The sequence below is a fragment of the Myodes glareolus genome, chromosome 20, assembly GCF_982192425.1.
Source record: "Myodes glareolus chromosome 20, mMyoGla1.1, whole genome shotgun sequence".
Lineage (NCBI taxonomy): Eukaryota > Metazoa > Chordata > Mammalia > Rodentia > Cricetidae > Myodes > Myodes glareolus.
The window spans coordinates 27,014,721-27,034,737 of NC_142045.1; the positions used below are offsets into that span (position 1 = coordinate 27,014,721).

General features: G+C 37.9%; 1 protein-coding gene across 5 annotated transcripts in view; it reads right to left on the bottom strand.

Moving 5' to 3' along the window:
• Tsc22d2 (TSC22 domain family member 2) overlaps positions 1-19,377 on the bottom strand; it is a 45,597-nt gene extending 26,220 nt beyond the window's left edge. For 3 of the 5 annotated variants that reach the window (XR_014996924.2, XM_085676495.2, XM_087899496.1), the window contains exon 1: positions 17,315-19,377. Coding sequence is in view for 3 of the 5 variants with exons in the window: in XM_085676495.2 (XP_085532621.2) it covers positions 17,315-19,227 (1,913 nt within the window). In the remaining 2 variants the exon portion in view is untranslated. Of the gene's footprint in view, positions 1-6,051; positions 6,124-17,314 lie in introns of all 5 variants that reach the window. The other 2 variants (XR_014996922.2, XM_048424929.3) reach the window with 1 other exon arrangement.
• Between the last annotated feature and the right edge of the window lie 640 nt (positions 19,378-20,017).

A 20,017-nucleotide genomic window follows, 5' to 3' on the forward strand; every position in this document is an offset into this window, starting at 1 on the left:
CTTCTCAAGTATACACAATAAAAAAAACTTCATACTTTCTAACAGGAAACTATATATTTTACACTTGAGTTACTGATTTTTTTTGAAACAAGCTTCCTCTGTGTAGCTTTGGCTACCCTAGAAGTTGCTATGTACACCAGGCTGGCCTCAAACACAGAGAGAACTACCTGCCTCTGCCTCCTAAGTGCTGTTACTAAAAGCCTGTGCTACCATGCTTGACACAGTATACACTCTAAAGTAACTATGGACAGTGGCAGTCATGTTGTCTGCACATATACTTTAGCATACTGAGGATACCACCATTTCTGGTCCAAATACTACAGAATTAAAAAGCTGGGGCGGGGGGGAAGTACTATCTTCCAAATCTTTCTTTTAGTTTGAGCAAGTTCAATAATGAATCTTCAAATTCTGAAGAGGTAAACTGTCTTAATATAAAAATGTTATTCTTAAAGGATATTTAGCAAAGGATAATAAATTGCAAATTATTTCATTTATTAAAATTTATTTCTTCCAAATATAGCAAGTATTTTAGAAATAGCCAACTAAAGTCTAAACATGAAAGCTAATTTTTGATAATCCATAATATTTAAAAGTTCTATTATCAATTACAAAAAAACCCAAGGATTTATTTGAGGTACTAGTTATGAGACTATGTGTGCAGGTGCAGGCCACCTAAAGAATGCCATCTACAGCTTAAAAGTTGGCCATATAAATCTCTCCCGCTGCTCCAATCTTAAAAAAAAATGAAAATTTCATCTAATTTTTCTTCTCAAAAGGATTATAAACTCATGAGTTTAAATATACTGAAGTATAAACCTAAAATTTTAAAGTGTTAAGGAATATAATGAAAAACAAAACAATAACAAAAGAAAAACATTCTGTTTGTTCTACGTCACTAATATTAGGGTGTATTTTCTTTAAGTCTGAGCAAGAATAATAATAAGCTTTTCCTAACAAACCTTTGTTTCCTAACAAATCAAGATTTTGGAAAATAGTTTAGTGAATTAATTTACACAAATTTCACCCTGAAAATAATTACCATGACCTCTGAAAGTAGGATGGGTGATAGAGGTTGAGTAATTTAAGCAAAGAAGAAAGTTGGTAAATGAAGGAACAAAATCATGTAGACTGGTAAACAGCTGAACAATTTCTCATTGCCGATTCTGAAGTCTATCAATGTGTAGAAAATAGATATCAATTTATCAGGTGTTCTAGCTGAACTATAAAAACTAAGAGAAGAAATGTTTAGGAACTAATAAAACAGTACTCCAAAGAATGGGGCTAAGATTTATTATTAAAACTACAGCAGCAGACAATCGTCTAAGAGCAGATGCAAACGTTTTCTCCTCTTTTGGTTAGGAAGCAATATTCCCAGAGTGTTCCCATTACTAAAACTTCCTTCTCATTCTATCTCCTCCTCTGATCTCAACGCTATGTGGTACTGCCACAGTTCTGGCTTGACCCTCTCTTACCCTACTCTCTTCCTTGGAATCCTGGCCTCTCCTAAAGACTTAACTCTAAAAACATCGAGAAAAAAAATTATCATCTATTTTACAGCATTAAAAAGCTTATGTATCAGGTAGCTTTCCAAAACATTATTCTCTGCACAATTGCACTGAGCATACAAAAGTTCTCTTTATCCACCCAGATTCAGAGTCTGAGAGCTCTGCTACATACCTGGGCTAAAATTAAATGCCACTTTTCAGAGATGATTCAAAGCCTTTTGATGTATAAAACTTTATAAATGCCATCAATAGGCAAAGTGTAACCAAAATCTGTCTAGATGGATAGTGTGTAATTTCTGCACAGGACTCTGTTAGTAAATACGTCACTGTATACATCAGAAATCTTGCTCAAATAAAGGAACATAAATTTTTTTTTTAAAAAAATTAATATCTTACTTCTCTACCCAGTGTATTTCTGGATATTTCTACCAGTCTGTCAACTAATTCATAAAACAGCTAAAACCATAAATCTCATCTATATATCTATTCAAACTAATTTTTTTACTAATGCATCCTATAATATGTGCGTTCCCTCAGTCAACTGGGTTTTGAACATTCTGGAGTTGTTTGAGTGCTTCCTTATAATCCACAAGCTGTAAAATCTTATTAATGCCTTTTTTTTTAAAAAAAAACAATCATAATTTTCTTTGTTCAATTGAGTTTTTCTTCTCTGTTGTCATTATATTATACATAAATCAAATCCAACTATTTTTTTTACATGTATATATGTGTGTGTGTGTATTTCCATACATATATGTAAGCCCTACATATTCTCAGTGGCCCATTGTACCATTCCTCTAACTAGATTGCTTCTTTCCCTCAGTTTTCTAGTTCTAAAATACCAAACTCTACTCACTCTCAACTAAGAAAGCTACCTCACTCCAACTTTCCTTGCAAAGTGGAAAAGTGCTTGGATATTATAAAGGGTCATTGTTTTCAATTATGTGATAATGATTCTCTTTATCTTTTCCCAAAGACCAAGCTCATTAGAAGTAGGTTTTGAATTTTACAATCGTGCTTTTCCTGATATTATAGGAATCAATAAATTTGTGTCAAATAATGGCATCTGACCACTTTTAAATTTACATTTATTAATTTACATTTAAATATTCCTGCTATCACAAGGACAAGCTAACACAAGGAAATAAATCATATATCTCTTGTAATTGCTTAGCATTTATTAACTAAATTTAACCAATTTCTTCATGAAAACAAAACACTCCAAATTTTTAAGGCAAATTTAAGGCAAATTCTTAAAAGCAGTCTGGTTTCCTCTCTTTAGTCTTCTCTCTAGCACTTCCTCATCTTACTGACATGACATTTAAGTAAAGCCTTTGTTGTAATTCTTACATTAAGCTTTCATAGACAGAAACTCTTAATGATGCTTAATTCCCAGTGATTATTGAGACAGATTTCTAAACTAATTCTGTAGATTTAAGAAAACCAAGAATGAACACAATTTTTAAAATGTAGCTGAAATTTAGCATCACTAAAGTGCTAGTATGTGAGAATACCACAAAAAATGACTTCACAATAATATAAGCTCTTAGAGAACTAATCACTGTCTTTGAGCTATCAGTATCACTCTCCTCATATTTCTCATTACTTCCACGGACTGTTTTCCTGAGGACTCTGCAACTGACAAATGAGGAACACAAAAACTATGACGGTACCTAAAAGACTTGAGTAGCTTCAATTTTAGTACATAGTGATGAAAACACTGGACAGCTGAGAAAAGATTATCTGAATACAGACAAAGGCAATCTGGCTATTAAAAAAATCTCTCAAATTACTAATTCTAACTTAAATATAGGACAAACTGGTAAGTTAACAAAGGTAAATAAATAAAGGAGAACTAGTAAGTTAATGAGGAATAGCATATTAGTAATTCATAATTTGAATATAAAGATACTTGATAAATTGAAAGTATCTTGGAAGGAGAAAAAGGTTTCAGTCCTTAAAATTGGGTACAAGCATGGACCTTCAGATAGTCAGACATGATTAATGAACACTGGTTTAAAAGCTATCCCCAGGAACGGAGCAATGGCTCAATGGTTAAAAGCACTTCCAGCTATTCCAGAGGACCTGTTTGGTTCCTAGCACCCAGGTAACTGGATGGCTCACAACCAGTTGTTACTCCAGCTCCAGATTAGATGCCTTTTTCTGGCCTCCATAGGTACCTACACACTAAGTAACATACCCCCACTCCCTACTCACAATAAAAATAAGCCTTAAAAAGTCTACCCCACTGATGGGCAAATTTATGCTTCAATATATGTAGATGACATAAATCATATACAGGAGTTATGGCTTCCTAAACCAACGGTTCTCAACCTGTCGGTGGCAACCTCTTTGGGGTTGCATGTCAGATATTTATATTCTGATAACAGTAGCAATATTATAGTTATGAAGGATCAATGAAAAAAACCTTATGGTTGAGAGTCATCACAACATGAGGAACTATATTAAAGGGTTGCTGCATTAGGAAGGTTGAGGACCACTGCCCTAAATTCTTGAATAGTTCCATATAACAAGAGAATTACCTTTTTAAAATACTTATTTGGCAAATCAATTGTTAAAATAAACAAACAAAACAACAACACAAAACCACATCACAAACCCCAAATTTACAAAATAAGGCTATTTGGTGAGATCCAAAACAAAGCCAAACGTTATAATTAACATTTTTAAAAGCAGAATTACAAAAATCTTTAACCCGTCTGCTAGGAATAAACAGAACCACAATGCTTTCTCAGTGTCAGTTAACAAGCAAGTCTGCAAGTATTTGCCAAATAAAGCTGTATAAACTGTTCTGTTAGAACTAATAAAGCCAGTCACTCCTCATTTGTGTGTGTGTCTATCACTTCCCCCACCTTAATAATAAGGCAAGGTCTCTCAATGATTCTGGACCTTGTTGATCGGCTAGACTGGGTAGACCAGCAGGCCAGTGAAACTCTGGGATTGTCCTAGTGTCTGGACTGCCACACCTAGATAGTTTTTTCTCTTTTATATGAGTGACAGGGATCTAAATTCAGGTCTTTCCCTTTCTTAGTCCAGAAATATATTTTTAACCTACGAAAAACTAATAGATACAGAATTTGCCTCATTTCTGAGATGCTAAAAGTATTTGGTATCTACTAAAAAGAACAAGTATTTAGCTGTAACAACAAATTATGACCAAGTAACTTCTATGGTTGTGCTACAATGAAACTGCTTTAATATTAGACCAAAATTATAGAAAATAAAGACTAAGCTTTCCACAACATATTTATGAAATTAATACAAAATTTATACTGACATGATAGCTTATGAAAGCTAGATATTACAAATAATTAAACTGCATTTAAAGCTACTTATCATATTCAAATAGAGTACTATATTTCCTTTGTATTGAGGAAAAGTATAAGGCATACCTCAAGTACTATTTACATGATTAAAACTTTGTTTCATACTATAATCTGTTATGTATTTCTTTATAATACTTTATACTGTTAGAACAAAACTAATTTCAACTTGATTATATATACAGCATTACAAATTTTAAAATTTCTTGTTCAAAAACTGTTTAAAATATTTTTGGTTAAGCAAGGAACAAAGCATCTAAAAGATATAAAATATTAGAAAATGTCTTTAGAGTTATACACACAAACAAATCAAGCCAAAAATTAAAAGAAAGTTTTACTATTTACTATTAAGGCAATGCAGATCATGTCTTAATATGACATGTACAGGCACTTAGCAACAATCTTTTCTAATGAAAGAGGTAGAGTTGAGTCTATTAGTGTTATCCAAAAATATGCCAGATGACACAAATGCGTTGCCAGGCAGAGTTAAAAGAATCTAATAAGCTTTGTGGGAATTTAAGAAACACTGTGCTCAACTCCTATTAATTAAATACAGAATGATGGATTGCTAATAAATATTCAGTCAAATAACTGAACAAAGCATATATTATTTAAAAATGTGTGTTAAGCAGAAAGATAAACCAAAGTATCTTTTGCCAAAAGTGAAATCAAAGAGTTTTTTTGTTTTGTTTTGTTTTAAGTGAAAAATAGACCTAAACAGTATCTCTCTGAAAAAGCAACCTGTTTGGGGGTCTTAACAAATTGTTTTATAGATATACAAAATTCTAGCAAGCAAACGTGGTGACAATTTCTTGTCAAAATTAATGACAATTTTATTACTCAGGTCTTGTCCCTCTTCCAGTTTAATTTTTGAATGGTATTTTGTTTTGTTATAAATCCTATAAAAAAGCACAAAAATAACACTGATTTAACAGAAAAATGTTTTGCCTTAAAATATATGAAGCGACTACTTCAAGAAAATGGAACATGTAATCCTTAAAAATAGATATAGCATGCACAGAATGCAATAAAATTAAAGAGCACATTTATATTCTATAGAAAATAGTCTTTTTGGTTTATTTTGCTGCTTTGTCCCATGCTAGATTCCATGTGATTTCCCCCCTTTAACAAAAGTCAGTTTTATGCAAAGCAATTCATGCATACACTTTTGCATGTATGCATTCCATATCAAGTAATCATACCTATCCCAGAGGCTCTTTGATTCCTGAAACGTGTTCAAATGGAACGCTTGGTAGAAAGCAGTTGAAGGATTCCTGTGAGATCCAAGAATCAAATGGAAATGAAGTTGAGAATGTACAGTATATTCAGTACTTACAAAAAATGGAAGATTTTAGATTCTCATACAGTGTAACCACTTAAATTTGAAAAATGAAAAAGAAAACGTTGAGATTGTTTAAAACAATACTTTGGAAGAAATAATAAAGCACACAAAATTCAGAACCCACAGTAATTCAGAATCAAAGTTTTAAAAGAATAACAGATAAAGTTAAATACTAGCATTCAATTGTGTGCATATATACATAAAAGTAACCAGAGCCTATCAACACCATGTTGTAGTGATGCCTTAATGATCATCTATGGTTCTAGCTGTTGTTCTCCAGTAGCATATCCACATACAACACTAAGCTATAGCTTTCTAGGATTTGTTAAAAGCGAAGAGTTAATGATAAATAATAAAGAGTCCTTCTTGGTTGGACTTGATACATTTCCACTTTAAGTTTATTTGTGTGTAGTTTCTCTAGGCTAGTAGTAGGGGGAACAATGTGATTGTATGGAAGCATTCTAATTTCTTGCATGAGTATAATGCCCCCTTTAAAGGGGAAAAAACCTATCAACTGTATCACTCATTCCTACTATTCCTAGGGCTAACACCACAGAACTGTAACTAACTAATGAGCTTATGTAGGCTAACTCCAGTATGTATAATTGACCCTATATGTCAGGAATGATTTCTCAAGGAGCTAAGCTTTTGACTAACCTGGTTCCTAACTGTTTTCACTAAGCATAATTCTAATGTCTTCCTCACCATCCACCTGTACTTTAGGGGCTAACATGGATCTGCCATATCACTTTAAAAATCCTTAATTCAGGGCTAAAGAAGATGGCTCCGTGGTTGAGAGCATATCTGCTCTTGCTGAGGACTCAAGTTTAGCTCCTAGTACCAATTCATAACTGCCTAGGACTTCAACTCCACAGTTGATATCAAATCAATCATCCACTCAGTCAACCAAACTTTCTTCTCTGAGGCCACAAGAAAAACAAAAAACAAACCCAATCTTTGATTCATGGTAGGAAGTAAGAACAGCCGTAAAAAAATACTATATACCCAATGCTATTCAAACTGCTTTACATTATTGCCTCAAATTTCTACAACAACCCTACCTAAAAGGAGTAAGAGGTAACTCCCCAAATGTCAGAGTAGGTAGCCTAATTTTATGCTTTTAAACTACTATACTAAACATACCAGAGTCAAAACCTGACTTCTCTAGCTTTATGTTCTTTAAATAAGTTATTAAATAGTTATACATGATTAAATAATACTACAGTTTTATTTAGCCTTTGTCCAATAGTTGAAGATTGTAACCATATCTAAATCTTTTGGGTACAGCCAATGCTCAATTGCTATTATGTTATTAAAAAATAATCTTCAGATGCTTTTCTGAAACCTTAGTAGGTGCCTTAAGAAAGGCTGCTGGATTACAGTACAGGAAAAACAACCCTGCTTTAGGGGCTTAGTTAAGAACATTACTTATTCCTGCAGAACCTAGCACAGATTTCAGGTAGCTCACAACTCACTGTGCCTCCAGCTCCAGGAGATCCAATACCCTCTTGTGGCCTCACACAGCATACATCCACACAAACACAAGCATATACAAGTAAATAGAAAAAATACAACAACTAAACCTTAAAATTACTCATAAAGTTGACTGCAACAGCAATCAAATATCAACAATCATCAAATTAAAAACAAGAGAATCATGACTTCAAAATCTGAATTAAGTCAAGCTGTGTTGGATGCATAGCCCTTTTTCATACTGCATTTTAGATTTTTATCCAGTAGATATCACTTTTGATAAACTAGAAAAGACAGAGACACTGGGTAACAGAGAATCACCAAAGTAGCTGCTGGATTAACTAGGACTTTTTAACAATATGAAGTTTTTGTTGCTTTCCTTACTCTACTTCCTTTCTAGTCTTTAAACCCTTCTTCTTACCTTTTTCTTTTGATTGTCAAAAGCACAGGTTAGATCTGCCAACAACAAAGTTTAAGAGGAATCTAACATTTTCTAACTTTTGTTAGGCTACCTTTTCCCACTGTACTTCAAAGTCAAGTCAGCCAAGTAAGACAAAAGGCAAATAAACCAAAAACCTATTTTGGCTCCTCCCACCATCAACTAAATCAGGTTTGCCCAGGACCATGTGAGCACTGGATGGCTATTCTTACATTGTTTAGGAATTTCAACTTTAATGGACGGAAGGAGGAGACTAACAGAGTAAATTTTGGAGTTAGTCCCTAGTTTGGAATTAAAGATTCTTTATAAAGAGCATTTAAAATGAAATCTATTCAGAGGGATGACATTTTAAAGAACTTCCGATATTTTAACTTTGAAATATCTATACTTAATTTGAAGCAAATTCACCTGCTAAACAAATTGGCATCAAATAAAGTCTTATGAAATGCCATCATTTTTTCAATGTAATGACACAGTATTTCTCAAATATAAAACAAAAATTATCTACTGTTAATAGTAAACCTCAGGATATGAGAATGAGCTATGAAATAAAGTACAATAAGGGGAGGAAAAGATATATTTTATTCAGTGGTTTTGAAAAATGTCTACAAACAAGAAAACAGCATTTTCATTTAGATGACTGCAATAAATTCAATATAAACTACAGTTTATTCTTCTAAGAATTGCTTTACTTAGAGTAGTAGTTTATATTCACTTCAAACAAGCTGTTAGGAACCTGGTTTCAAATGTGATTTCTTGCAGAAGAGAATATATGGTCAAAATGCAAAGTTTAAAATTATATCAATTATAATTTTGTGCTATCAAGTTTCACTTAGCACCGAAATGATCTTATTAACCGAGCTTTCCTTGGGACCTCAGTAGCCTCAATTTCTATGTCATTCTCAAGTAATTGTTAATTGTGCCCACTGGTATTTACAAATGGCTTTTCTTTATCTATTCCCTGGCTTCATACACTAGTCTGTCACATTAATTTCCAGTACATGAAAACAGTGTGCCAGAAAGTGACAAGCACATAGAATACATATCCACTTGCTTTAGCAAGACATTCTATTTATAGGACAACTACAGCAGGGAGAAGAAACACACCTGCATACCTTACATCTCAAAATAAACCTAAAGTGTTGGTGATGCTTAAAGGGAAACATATGTGAGCCTCAACTCAACAAAAACCTCTTCCCTAACTCCACTTTTAAGATTTAAATAGAAATCAGACAAATAAAATATCAACAAGGGCCATTCCAAATTTATGTGTGAATTTTAAGTATTTGTAAGTATCTTTCAGGTAAACAGTCACAACATAACCATCAGTGACTACAGCAATTTTCCTTTCTTCCCACATCATTCATTGTTTGCTACGCAATAAAGCAAAGGCGTACTGGCTTTGGAGTGGCAGACCTAAGTGCTTATGTTTTATCATGTTTCCTTAATTCACAAAGGAGAATAAAAATCTTGCTTACAGGTTGCTGTAAAGATCAAATGAGATAATGTTTAATAGGGTTTGACACAATTAAGCTTAATTTTATGTTGTACAAAATTCAACTTTTGGTAGAGAATCTTAGCAGGCATTAAGTATCTCATCATCGTTATGGTAATGTTGAAGCAAATGAAATACTTAAATTTTGAGCTAGGTGTACCAAACTACTTAGTACATTCTACCAAATAACAATTCTGACTTCTGGGCCCCAGTGAAGACCCCAATGCAAAACATAACTTTATCACACTTTAATGCATACTACAATAATTACTGAAATTATTGAAATAAATTGTAAGGTAAATACTACTTTAGCAATAAAAGCTTCAAGAAATGCTTTTAAGTAGCAATTATAAAGTTAATGTAAGAATCTAAATTTACTGTGGTATAAAGCCCTTCACTCTGCTTCCTGTCAAGTTAATCAAATAATTCCCCAAGTACGACAGTCTCACTCTTTAATTTCATTACACAAGCTGCCACTTCTCTGAGCCTAGCAAGTCATTTCTCTTATCAGTGATCTAATGTGAATGGCCCATTTAATTAAAACTCAGTCCAAAAGTCACCCTCAGAAGAACGTACAAATAATACATTGATTCTGAAGACAGGAAGTAGGTGGCTGGGGAACAAATGTAAGAGGTTTTCAATTTCTCCCGGCTTGGCTATTTTAAGCTCTGAACTACACACACACGTGTATGCAGACAGTGTCTGACCAGAAGTCAGCAGTCTGTAGTAAGAAATCCAATTTCTTAGACTGCTCCCCATTAGCACTTATTATCTGCTGCATCAAAACCTAACACATACGCCAAATATAATCTAATCATATAGAAAGAGAATCTCATTTCTGTACCCTATAGTTTACTACTTGGAGAACACTACAACAACTGACTGGTGTGTTGTTCCTTTAGCTATTTACTTTGCATACCATTTACTTCTCAAGCATTTGAGTAAAGAAGTAAGCTTCATTTTCTTCCTTACTTTCAATCAATCAATCAATCAATCAATCAATCAATCAATCAATCATACAATGGTAGTGGCAAAAAAAAAAAAAGGGTTGGGGGATTGTGACAAAGGTTCTTCCCAACTTTATTTATAAGTATGGGTTCAATAGAACTAGACAGAACTTTAAAACATGACAAAGTACCTAATTCTAGCTTCACCAATGTTGGGGCGAGACGACTGAGGGGAAGTAAATGACTTGATTAATTAAATCAGCACAGCAGTTGGAAGAACGAGGATTAGAACACAATCTGCTATAATCCTTACCACATCAGGACTAAAGCACTAGTCCCCTTTTCTGGGGGCACCAGCAGGCACACACATATAGGCAAAACACCCATCCTGATCAGTCTTATGTTTGTACATCAAAACTGAAGACTTGGTAAGATTGTACCATTTGAAGGGATTATCTGCAGGAGGAATTTGGAGCTGGAACTACTTACTCCAATTTCTGTAATATATACTTGCCACCATACTATCTTATGTTATAGATTATTCACACAAAATTTAATACTTTAAACCAGCAGTTCTCAACCTGTGGGTCACAGCCCTGTGGGAGTTGCATATCAGATGATTTATAACAGCAGCAAAATTACAGTTATAAAGAAGCAAAAAAAATAATTTTTATGGTCAGGGGTCGCCACAACATGAAGAACTGTATTAAAAGGTTGCAGAGTTAGGAAGGTTGAGAACTATCCAAGGTTGGCATCCTCACTTTTCACACAAACAGAACATTTACAGAACTAAATGACTGGTTTAAACCAGTCCATTTAACAAATACACAGCAATAGTAGATTTTAATTCAGGTATGTCAATACACAAACATACTATTGCTTTTATTTAATCAAAAGAACACCCTTTTTCATTTTTGTTTGTTTCCATGGCAGAGCTAAAGTATACAAAGAACTTGTTTGGTTTATACACATAACCTCTCAAGTGGTAAAACTACAGTTCTATTTTAAAAAACTAATGGGTTTTAAACTTTGCTTTTGAAAATTTTTATTCATATATTATGCAATTTACCTGTTATATAGGCTGTTAATAGAAAGTATGATCTAAATAATTCAAAATAGATTTAAAATAGTCCAATGTTCTTTATAATTACTGACATCTGACAGAAAAGGCTTATCTTTTATAGTGTGAAACTCCAGCCAAATTTTAGTGAATACTTATAGATAAAGAGACTGAGGTAATTTAAACTAACATTCAGGTTTCACTCGTTTACCCTACGTAGTCTGACAAATAGTAAATATCCTAGGTGGATAGCAATAAAATTAGTGACTTAATTGTCTTAATTAACTTAATTACTTCACATACACTATATCTATATAGATACTGTTTTCTTAAAGTAAAAGAAATATATCTCTTTAAAAACAATTAGCACAACTTAAAGAAATAAGGTTAAATCTGATTTGGCATTTTAAATTTGAAAGGGAAGGGGCCTGAAGAGATGATCCAGTGGTTTAGTGTTACTTTAGTAGAGGAGTGGGTTTGACTCCCAGAACCCACACAGCAGCTCATTCCATCAGTTACTACAGTTCCAGGGGATTCAATGCCCTCTTCTGGTCTCCAATGGCACCAGCAAGCACACACATGGTGCACATACATACATGCAAGCAATACATTCATACATATAAAGTAAATCTAAGTTTGTTTAATTTGAAAAATTCAGAACATACAAGAAATTTCATCCATCTGACTCATGCAAATATTTATAGGGATATATCAATTTATATATTTTCAATATTACCACTCAAGTTTGGTGTATATACAGTGAAGTCTATTTATTAGTGCCTTGGAATGATAAGGCAAACTGATAAATTTTTATGGAAGGCAAATAATTTTGTTTTATGAGACAGTGTCTCATTATGTAGCCCTGGCTAGCTTGGAACTCATTATGCAAATCAGGTTGGCCTTAAACTAGAGACCAGTCTGTCTCTGCCTCCCTAAAAGGCACCTAACTTTTGCTTTAAGCAATGCCAGGCTAAGGACATAACAAATATTGAATAGTTAGTATGTCCTTGATTTGCTATGGGAAAGATCAATGACTTATGTATGCACGATTCTTTGTAGATCTACCTTATCAGTATTTTGCTATCTAAAATAGCTTAAACCACTAGCTGAGTATAAAAAAAAAAACCCACAAGCTTACAGGTTTATTCCAATACATGAGTTTTGCTGCATAATAACCCACAAACAGTACTAACAATTAAGATTTATTTTTTTAAAAATAAACTCTGGTCTTTTTTTCCATAAGCATCTAGTAAGGGCGTCAACATTTAGACGACATTTAATTAGATAGGCTGGGTTTTATAAACCCCCTTCTCTTTATATTTACTAAAGAATAATAGAATTAGTAGACAGTATCGCTTCAGAAAAATAAATACAAAATAGTCTAAAACAAGTACCCAAAAGTAAAAAGTTAAAAAAACAGACTACTAGTTCCTCATTATTGACAAATTCATTTCTTCTAAGACCAAACAGATGCTATTCTACTGTATTTTCTTTCATTTTTGTTATCTGCCATCACTCAAAGCAATACTTTCCTACCTACCCCTCAACTGGGGCCATCATGGAAAATGAAAAAACAGAATCTCTTTTCTACTCTCCTAACATCCATCCCTCTATTAAGAAGATAGAGAGGTAGGAGCATTTGCTTAGTGTATTGCTACTTGTCATCGAAGGACACTACATCTAATCTAACCTGTCTTCCAGTGCAAGAAAAAGATTAACTTTACTACAAAGTCTCAAGTAACAAATGCATAATTCTAATGTCACACCCATTTCCAAATGAATATTGTCAAATATATCAATACTGCATTTATTCTTGGGGTACATATTAACCCTATTTCTAATACTTGTAAAACAAATTCTTACAAAGATGATTTCATAGATTTATGATCCCATAGGCTTCTTTTACTTACATGAAAAAAAACTGTACTAAAAATAGTTACTTGGAATGTGTTTCATCCCTATACACCTAAGTGCTTATTTTCTTTAAAATAATAAATATTTGGCCCAAATTAATTAGTTCTCAATTAAAAAAATATGTAGCAGTAAATATAAAAGGCTAAACTCCTATTGATATAGCTGTAGGATTTTCAGGTTCTTTAGAAAATCATCAGTCTTTCTGTAAATTCAGAATTTCTTTTATTTAGATCTATGTTTATGACTAATGTATATTTTAGCAGTTAGATATTTCTAATGAATGAATGAATATATATCAACAGTTTTCATATTAAATAATGTCATGTATACATTGATTTTATACTTTTTTTCTTTTTGATCTTTTCTGACAAGGTTTGTTTGTGTAGTCCTGGCTGTCCTGGAACTCAGAAATCCATGCATCCATGTGCCTCTGCCTCCCAAGTGTTGGGATTAAAGGCGTGGCTTTACTTTATATTTTGACTACCTACACCTTGGTAGGAATGCTTTCCCAAGGTTTTAGGAACAAGACAGTATCTTGCTTGTGATTTACTCATTAGTGGTAAAGCTGAAAGATCAAAGTCACCTCCATGATGTAATAGAACGAACTAACGGATTCAAGTAAGGAGCTTTCAGACTTTTAAACTTACTTGCTGGGAAACCTAGAAGATCTTTCTGTAACATAACTCTTAAAAGGGGTCTGTAGGTTTTACACCATGACAAGAGGACAGTGTTGTTCCTGGTATGTAGCTAAATAAATCTTTTTACTTAAACTTCAAGTTTAAAAAGACAAACATTAAGTATATGTGAAATCCATTAAATATATGAACACATTTGTGTTTATAGCACATACCAAAACACACCAGTTAGCGACACTAGTCATTAGCAAACTATTCAAATTAAACAAGTCACAGAGATATATGCCACTAAGAAATCCTTACAATAACCAGGGTTTCAACTGTCAGTTAGACAGTTGACAGTTCACAATTAGAGCCATTCATGAGTTCCTGGAATGCTACCTTCAGAGTTCACACTGGTCAGTTATTTATGGAAAACAATCTGTACTGTGCTCCATTTAGGGCCAGTAATAGCTTACATTCTCCTCTCATTTACAGTAAAGGAGTCTGTTAAATGTATAGGCAGTTTAAACAATTTTGTAATGTTCACTGTAAAAGTGGCTACACAATTTTTTTTTAAATAAACTACCAGTCTATACAAATTTAACCTGAGAAGTCTTAATGTGTAATAATAATTTTCTAAACAAAATGACTGGAAAAAACTCACAGCTTGATACTTAATAATGTAGGGTCAGCAGGCAGATAACTGAGAAACCTTTTAAAGGAGTCATAGTAGTTTTTTAATATAAATGATCTCAAAATTGATTCAATATAGGCCCTTATATGGAACCAAAACCACGAAAGAACTTCAAATATATGAACTTAAATTAACCCACCTTGTTAACCTCCCATTTCCCTTCTTTTGTTTAGAAAGAGAAGAACAAAGACCTGTTTACTAAATTTGGAATTTAAATAAAAAATGAATATTTACAAGTATTTTCTTAGGATCTAAATGTATTAACCAACTCATGAAGTTTGACATACTTCCTTGAGATCTAACCAATTTATATGATATTTGAAGGATTATAAATAATACTGCAAGATTTTGAGAAAGTAACCTCAAATTATACTAAAAGTAGTATTTCTAGTTAGGACTGTTCCTTAAAAGGTATTCATCTGGTTAATTTAAATGTGTGCCTTGAAAACCGCTATTCTCAAGTGCAAAACTTCTGAATGCTCTCTTTTACAAAGACTTTCTTTAAAAACAAAACAAAACAATACAAAAAACCAAAACCCCTATTTCTAATTAATGGATTCATGCCTTCACCAGGTGTGTTGGTTAAATGACAAAACATCAAATGTGTAAGATTACATCTTGGAAAGAAGAGTATTAAAAATCAATGGTAAAACTGATAATATGCAATGCAGAATTTAAGGTTGGGGTAAAGGAGAAAGTAGCACATTCAAAATGGGACCACACACAAACCCCTGAAAAGGATCAACTGATGCAGTAGCTAAGAACAATGATGTAGCACCATCTGAAGTTAAAGCATTCATTATATTTGGAATTACCACTTCTGAGATTACTTTAACTACAGTAAGGTAAAATATATGCACCTGTAGTACATATTCAAAAGGAATGTTTCAGAGTTTCCATCTGTCAATAGATTTCTACTTCAATACATTACTTATTATCCTTTTAATTTCTGAGGAATATGCTATAAACTGCAAAGTGTGTGAAAAGGAAAGATGCATTCTTCATTCAATGGGTTTTATGTGTGAAATAGGAGGTTGGGGAAAAGTCACTTATTGAAGAGGTACAGATCAGAAAGGGAAAGTAAAAGATAATTTATCAACTTTGAAAATATAGGTTCCTGATAGTCATAAAAGATAAGGTACCATCAAACTTGAAAGGGAGACTCCACCTGTCCTCACAGTGAAAACAGGAGCAACTAGAAAATTGAAGGATTTTTTTCAGTTGCTTCGAAAATCAGATTTTTTTGTTTTGTTTTGTTTTTTTTTAAACTTGGTAATCCCACCTATATTAAAATTTTCAATGACTAGCAGCTGACTAGCTAGCTCACTTATGAACACTGAGTTCTCAAGTGCAAAGACTTCCTACAACTTTCATGAACTTTGAATTACAAAAACAGAGATGAATGAATTCCAGTAAGCATTTTTAAACCAGCAGAAGACTATATAGAGTAAATCAGGGATAAGGAGAAGTAAAAAGCTAAGATCGTGAGGGATTAAAGTATAGAAAAGCATTACTACTTCATGGTAGTCTTCTACATACCAATGATTCTACAAACTCATACTATGTTTTTATTCTTCTAGCAACTGAATTAACCTCTCTCAAAAACCTTCAAGTGTAAGAAGATGCCCCACTCTTTCTCTGTAATTTTTAATGTAGTGCTAAAACGTTGCAATTAAAGTTTTAGCAAGGTTGGAATTATATAATGTCATAGGTCTTCATGACAGCTCTTAACAAAAGACTAAAATTCCTCATTAGGCCATAACCAAACATAAACTGCTATGGAACAGTGTAGCAATACACTGGTTTTCATCTAAAATATTAAAAAGGCACTCCTTATACTCTAGGTAGAGGGTGCTGGTTAAGGACATACCTTTCAAAAACTATAGTTTTTACTACTTTTTAAGCACTTTGCATCTCCCTTCCCTATGGTAAAGATTTCTGCATAAAGAAAAGAAGTATCTCTGAGAAGCTACTGGGAATCCTCACGACTCCCTTTTGTTAAAAGTCTGTCTGACTTAGATTGTCAAAGACAGATTTCACATTTTACCACTCTCTGTCCAGTCTTCCCAAATTCACTGATGGGAGAGTGCATCTACTCCCTACTCTCGGCCCCAACTAGAAGGCCTTCTGGTTTTCAGTCTCAATTTCCAAACTAACTTTGGCCAAACTCTGCCATAAGCACTCAAAAGTACTTAACCAGTACTGATGGGAGGGGCACACCAGCTCTCATTTTTAAACTGCTAAGCTGAAATACATCAAAGACATTGAATTATTATCTAAGTTTTAAAAACAACAAATAAAACAAAACAAAAACCTTGACCATGTCTCCTTACACCTCTAGTTCAAAACTTTGTATTGATTTTACTAAATTAAATTTTGAAAAGAAAAATAAAGGCCTCAAGTGAAAAAAATCTCCCCAAACTGTATCCTAAGCTATTTGGACCAAGCAATCTTAGCAGATATTTAACATAAAAATTCCCATACCTGTCTTCATCACCATCAACAGGAATAGCTATGTTGAATACAGAGCTGGCCAGACTGTTCATAGGTGTTAACTGAAGGGGGTTTGCCAGGGCATCTGCAACTGGAGGCTTCACAACAGGCTTATTTTCAGCAATGAGAGAAAGTGGTGGTTGAGGTAGGGGTTCTGATTTTCTTCTAGTATCGTCAACTTGCCCGACTAAAGGCTGTGTCTGAGTCTGAAACTGGCTTAGGTCAGACTGTGGTAGGCTCGTTGGTGCACTATGTGTGCCTTGCCCTAAGGGCGGCCCAACTTGTTGGATGACGCTGCTGCTCCGGCTGACTGGCGTATGGCTGCTCAGCGGCTGAGACTGGCCCAGAGGCGCGGGTACATTTGGCATAGTAACAGAAGTGGTGGGCACACTAGGCACGCTTGGAGCGGGTACCGCGGCAGGCACGTTTGGAACTCCGGGCACCACGGTGTGAGGACCACCAGGCACGGCTGACAGCTGACCACTGCCCCCCATCTGCGGCGGAGGCTGCACGGACTGGGGTTGCCCAGCCCCGGGAAGCCCCGAGCCTGGCTGCACCACGCCTCCCATAGCAGCTGGGGCCACCCCCGCCGGCTGACAAGGAGCGGTCTGGACGCCAGGAACCGGACCTGGAGCTTCACTGGGCTGGGAAGGGGCGCCCATCATCTGCGCACCCAAGGAGGAGACGCTCTGGCCAGAGCCCAAAGGAAAGCTGGCCGTCGAAGCCGAGGTCGCGCCAGCGCTTGAAGACAAGGGCTGCGCAGGGCTGGGCGGCTGCAGGGCCACGTGCGGCTGCAGGTACTCGCTCTGGCCGGAGGGCTGCACGGGCACCAAATGCCCGGGTGCTAGCTGAGGCTGGGGATACGCGAACTGCTGGGGATGCTGCGGCAGCGAGGAGCCCACCGCCGGGCCTGGTTGGGTGGCCAGGCCCACTGGCGGCGCCAGGTTTACATTCGTCGGTGGCAGAGCCTGGCCAACAGGCCCCGGGAGGGTGCCGCCTGCCACGGCTCCCTGGAGCTGGGTTGGCAGAGCTCCTGCCGGCATGGGCTGCGGCCCAGTCGCCGCTCCCGGGAACGGCGGCAGCGGTGCCGAACTTGGAGCCACAGCCCCACCTACGGGCGGCGGAGGCTGCCCAGCGCTGAAACTCTGCGGCTGGGCGAGAGTGGGCTGGCTCATTTTCTCCGACGGGGGTAGCTGTGACACAGCAGTCAAGGAGCTGTCAGTTCCCGAGTCCAGCCCGTGCGCCCCCTGCATGGAGGCCACCACCACCACCACCGACCCTCCGGTGGCGCCCAGCCCGCTGTCCCGCTCGGCAGTCTGCTCCAAAGTATTGCTGTGGCGGATGCAATCCCCGGAGCGGGTACTATCCGAATCCCTCTCGTAGTATTCCATACACGTCCATCGGCCGCGCCGGTACGGCTCTCCGCTCCCGTGGTCCAGCTTGATCACGCGGAAACGGGAACTACAAGTGGCGGGGGGCTGAGATGGAGTTGCACTACTCGGGCCCGGGGTGGACACCGGAGTGGTGGCCGTCGCCAGGGTCTGGGCGAGCGCCCCCGCCACGCTCCGGGCCGACACGCCGCCGCCTCCGCCTCCGTTGGCGGGCGCAGCCGAGGCGGCGGCCAGCTGCCCATCCAGGATGAGGTTCGGGGACACGGTCCCGGGAGTTTCCGCATCCCCGACATTGTTGAGCGTCTCTTCTGAGGAGCTGCGCTCGCACACCTCCTCGGGGCCGTAATCGGTGGCCCGAGAGACGTCGAAGATCTCCGAGGACACGTCCTCGGTGCGCGACTCGTCCGGGTCGTCCAGGCTCTCGGTGTCCTCGGTGATGCTGGTGGCCACCTGCGCCGTGGTGACACTGGTGATCTGGAAGCAGCTCTTCTTCTTGGCCGGCATCTTGGACATGGTGGAAAAGGCTGAGAGGACAGAGGCTCCTCTGGGATCCCACCGGAAACCGGGAAGGGCCGAGCACGGGGCCCCCAAAGACAAAGTCCGAGTTCGCGCCTGGGTCTACGGCCCGCGCCGCAAGTCACGGGCTGCTCTGGGCGCCGGCCTCTCGGCGCCACATCCTCCTCCTTCCGTCTCACCTCCCCGCGGCCGCGGCGCCTAGCTTCAAGCCGGCAGGGGACCGCTCGAGCGTGCTTCAGGGGCGGGCCGGCTGCTCGCCAGGCTCAGCCGCCGCGGTCAGTCCAGCTCGGTGCTCGGCGCGGTCAGCAGGCCCGGCTGGGGGTGGAGCGCAGGGCGCAGGAGGCGGCGGCGGCGGCGGCGGCGGTGGTGGTGGCGGCGGCGGCGTGAGGGGCGGTTCTGCCCCGCTCGGGCTCCCTCCGGCCGGGGCCCGCGGCTGCTCCCGCGCGGCGACGCGGACGAAGAAGAAGAAGGCGGAGCGGCGAGGCCGGGAGCGGCGCTTCCCGACGGGGGCTGGAGGTCCCGCGGTGGGAGGGCAGCCCTCCGTCCCCGGCTCTAGCCAGAGCGCAGCCCGGGGGCCATGCCGGCGGAAGCCCGCTCGGGGGCGGGGAGGACCGGCAGTCTGGTCTCCCTCAGGGAGCCACCCGCGGCGGCGGGGCCCGGCCTCCTCGCTGCTCAGGCGTGTGAGGGGCGGCGGCGGTGGCGGAGAGAACGGCAGGCGGGCAGGCGGGCGGGCGGAGGCGCTCGGCGGCGTGAGGAGGAGGAGACCGGTGGCGGCGTCTTCCGCTTC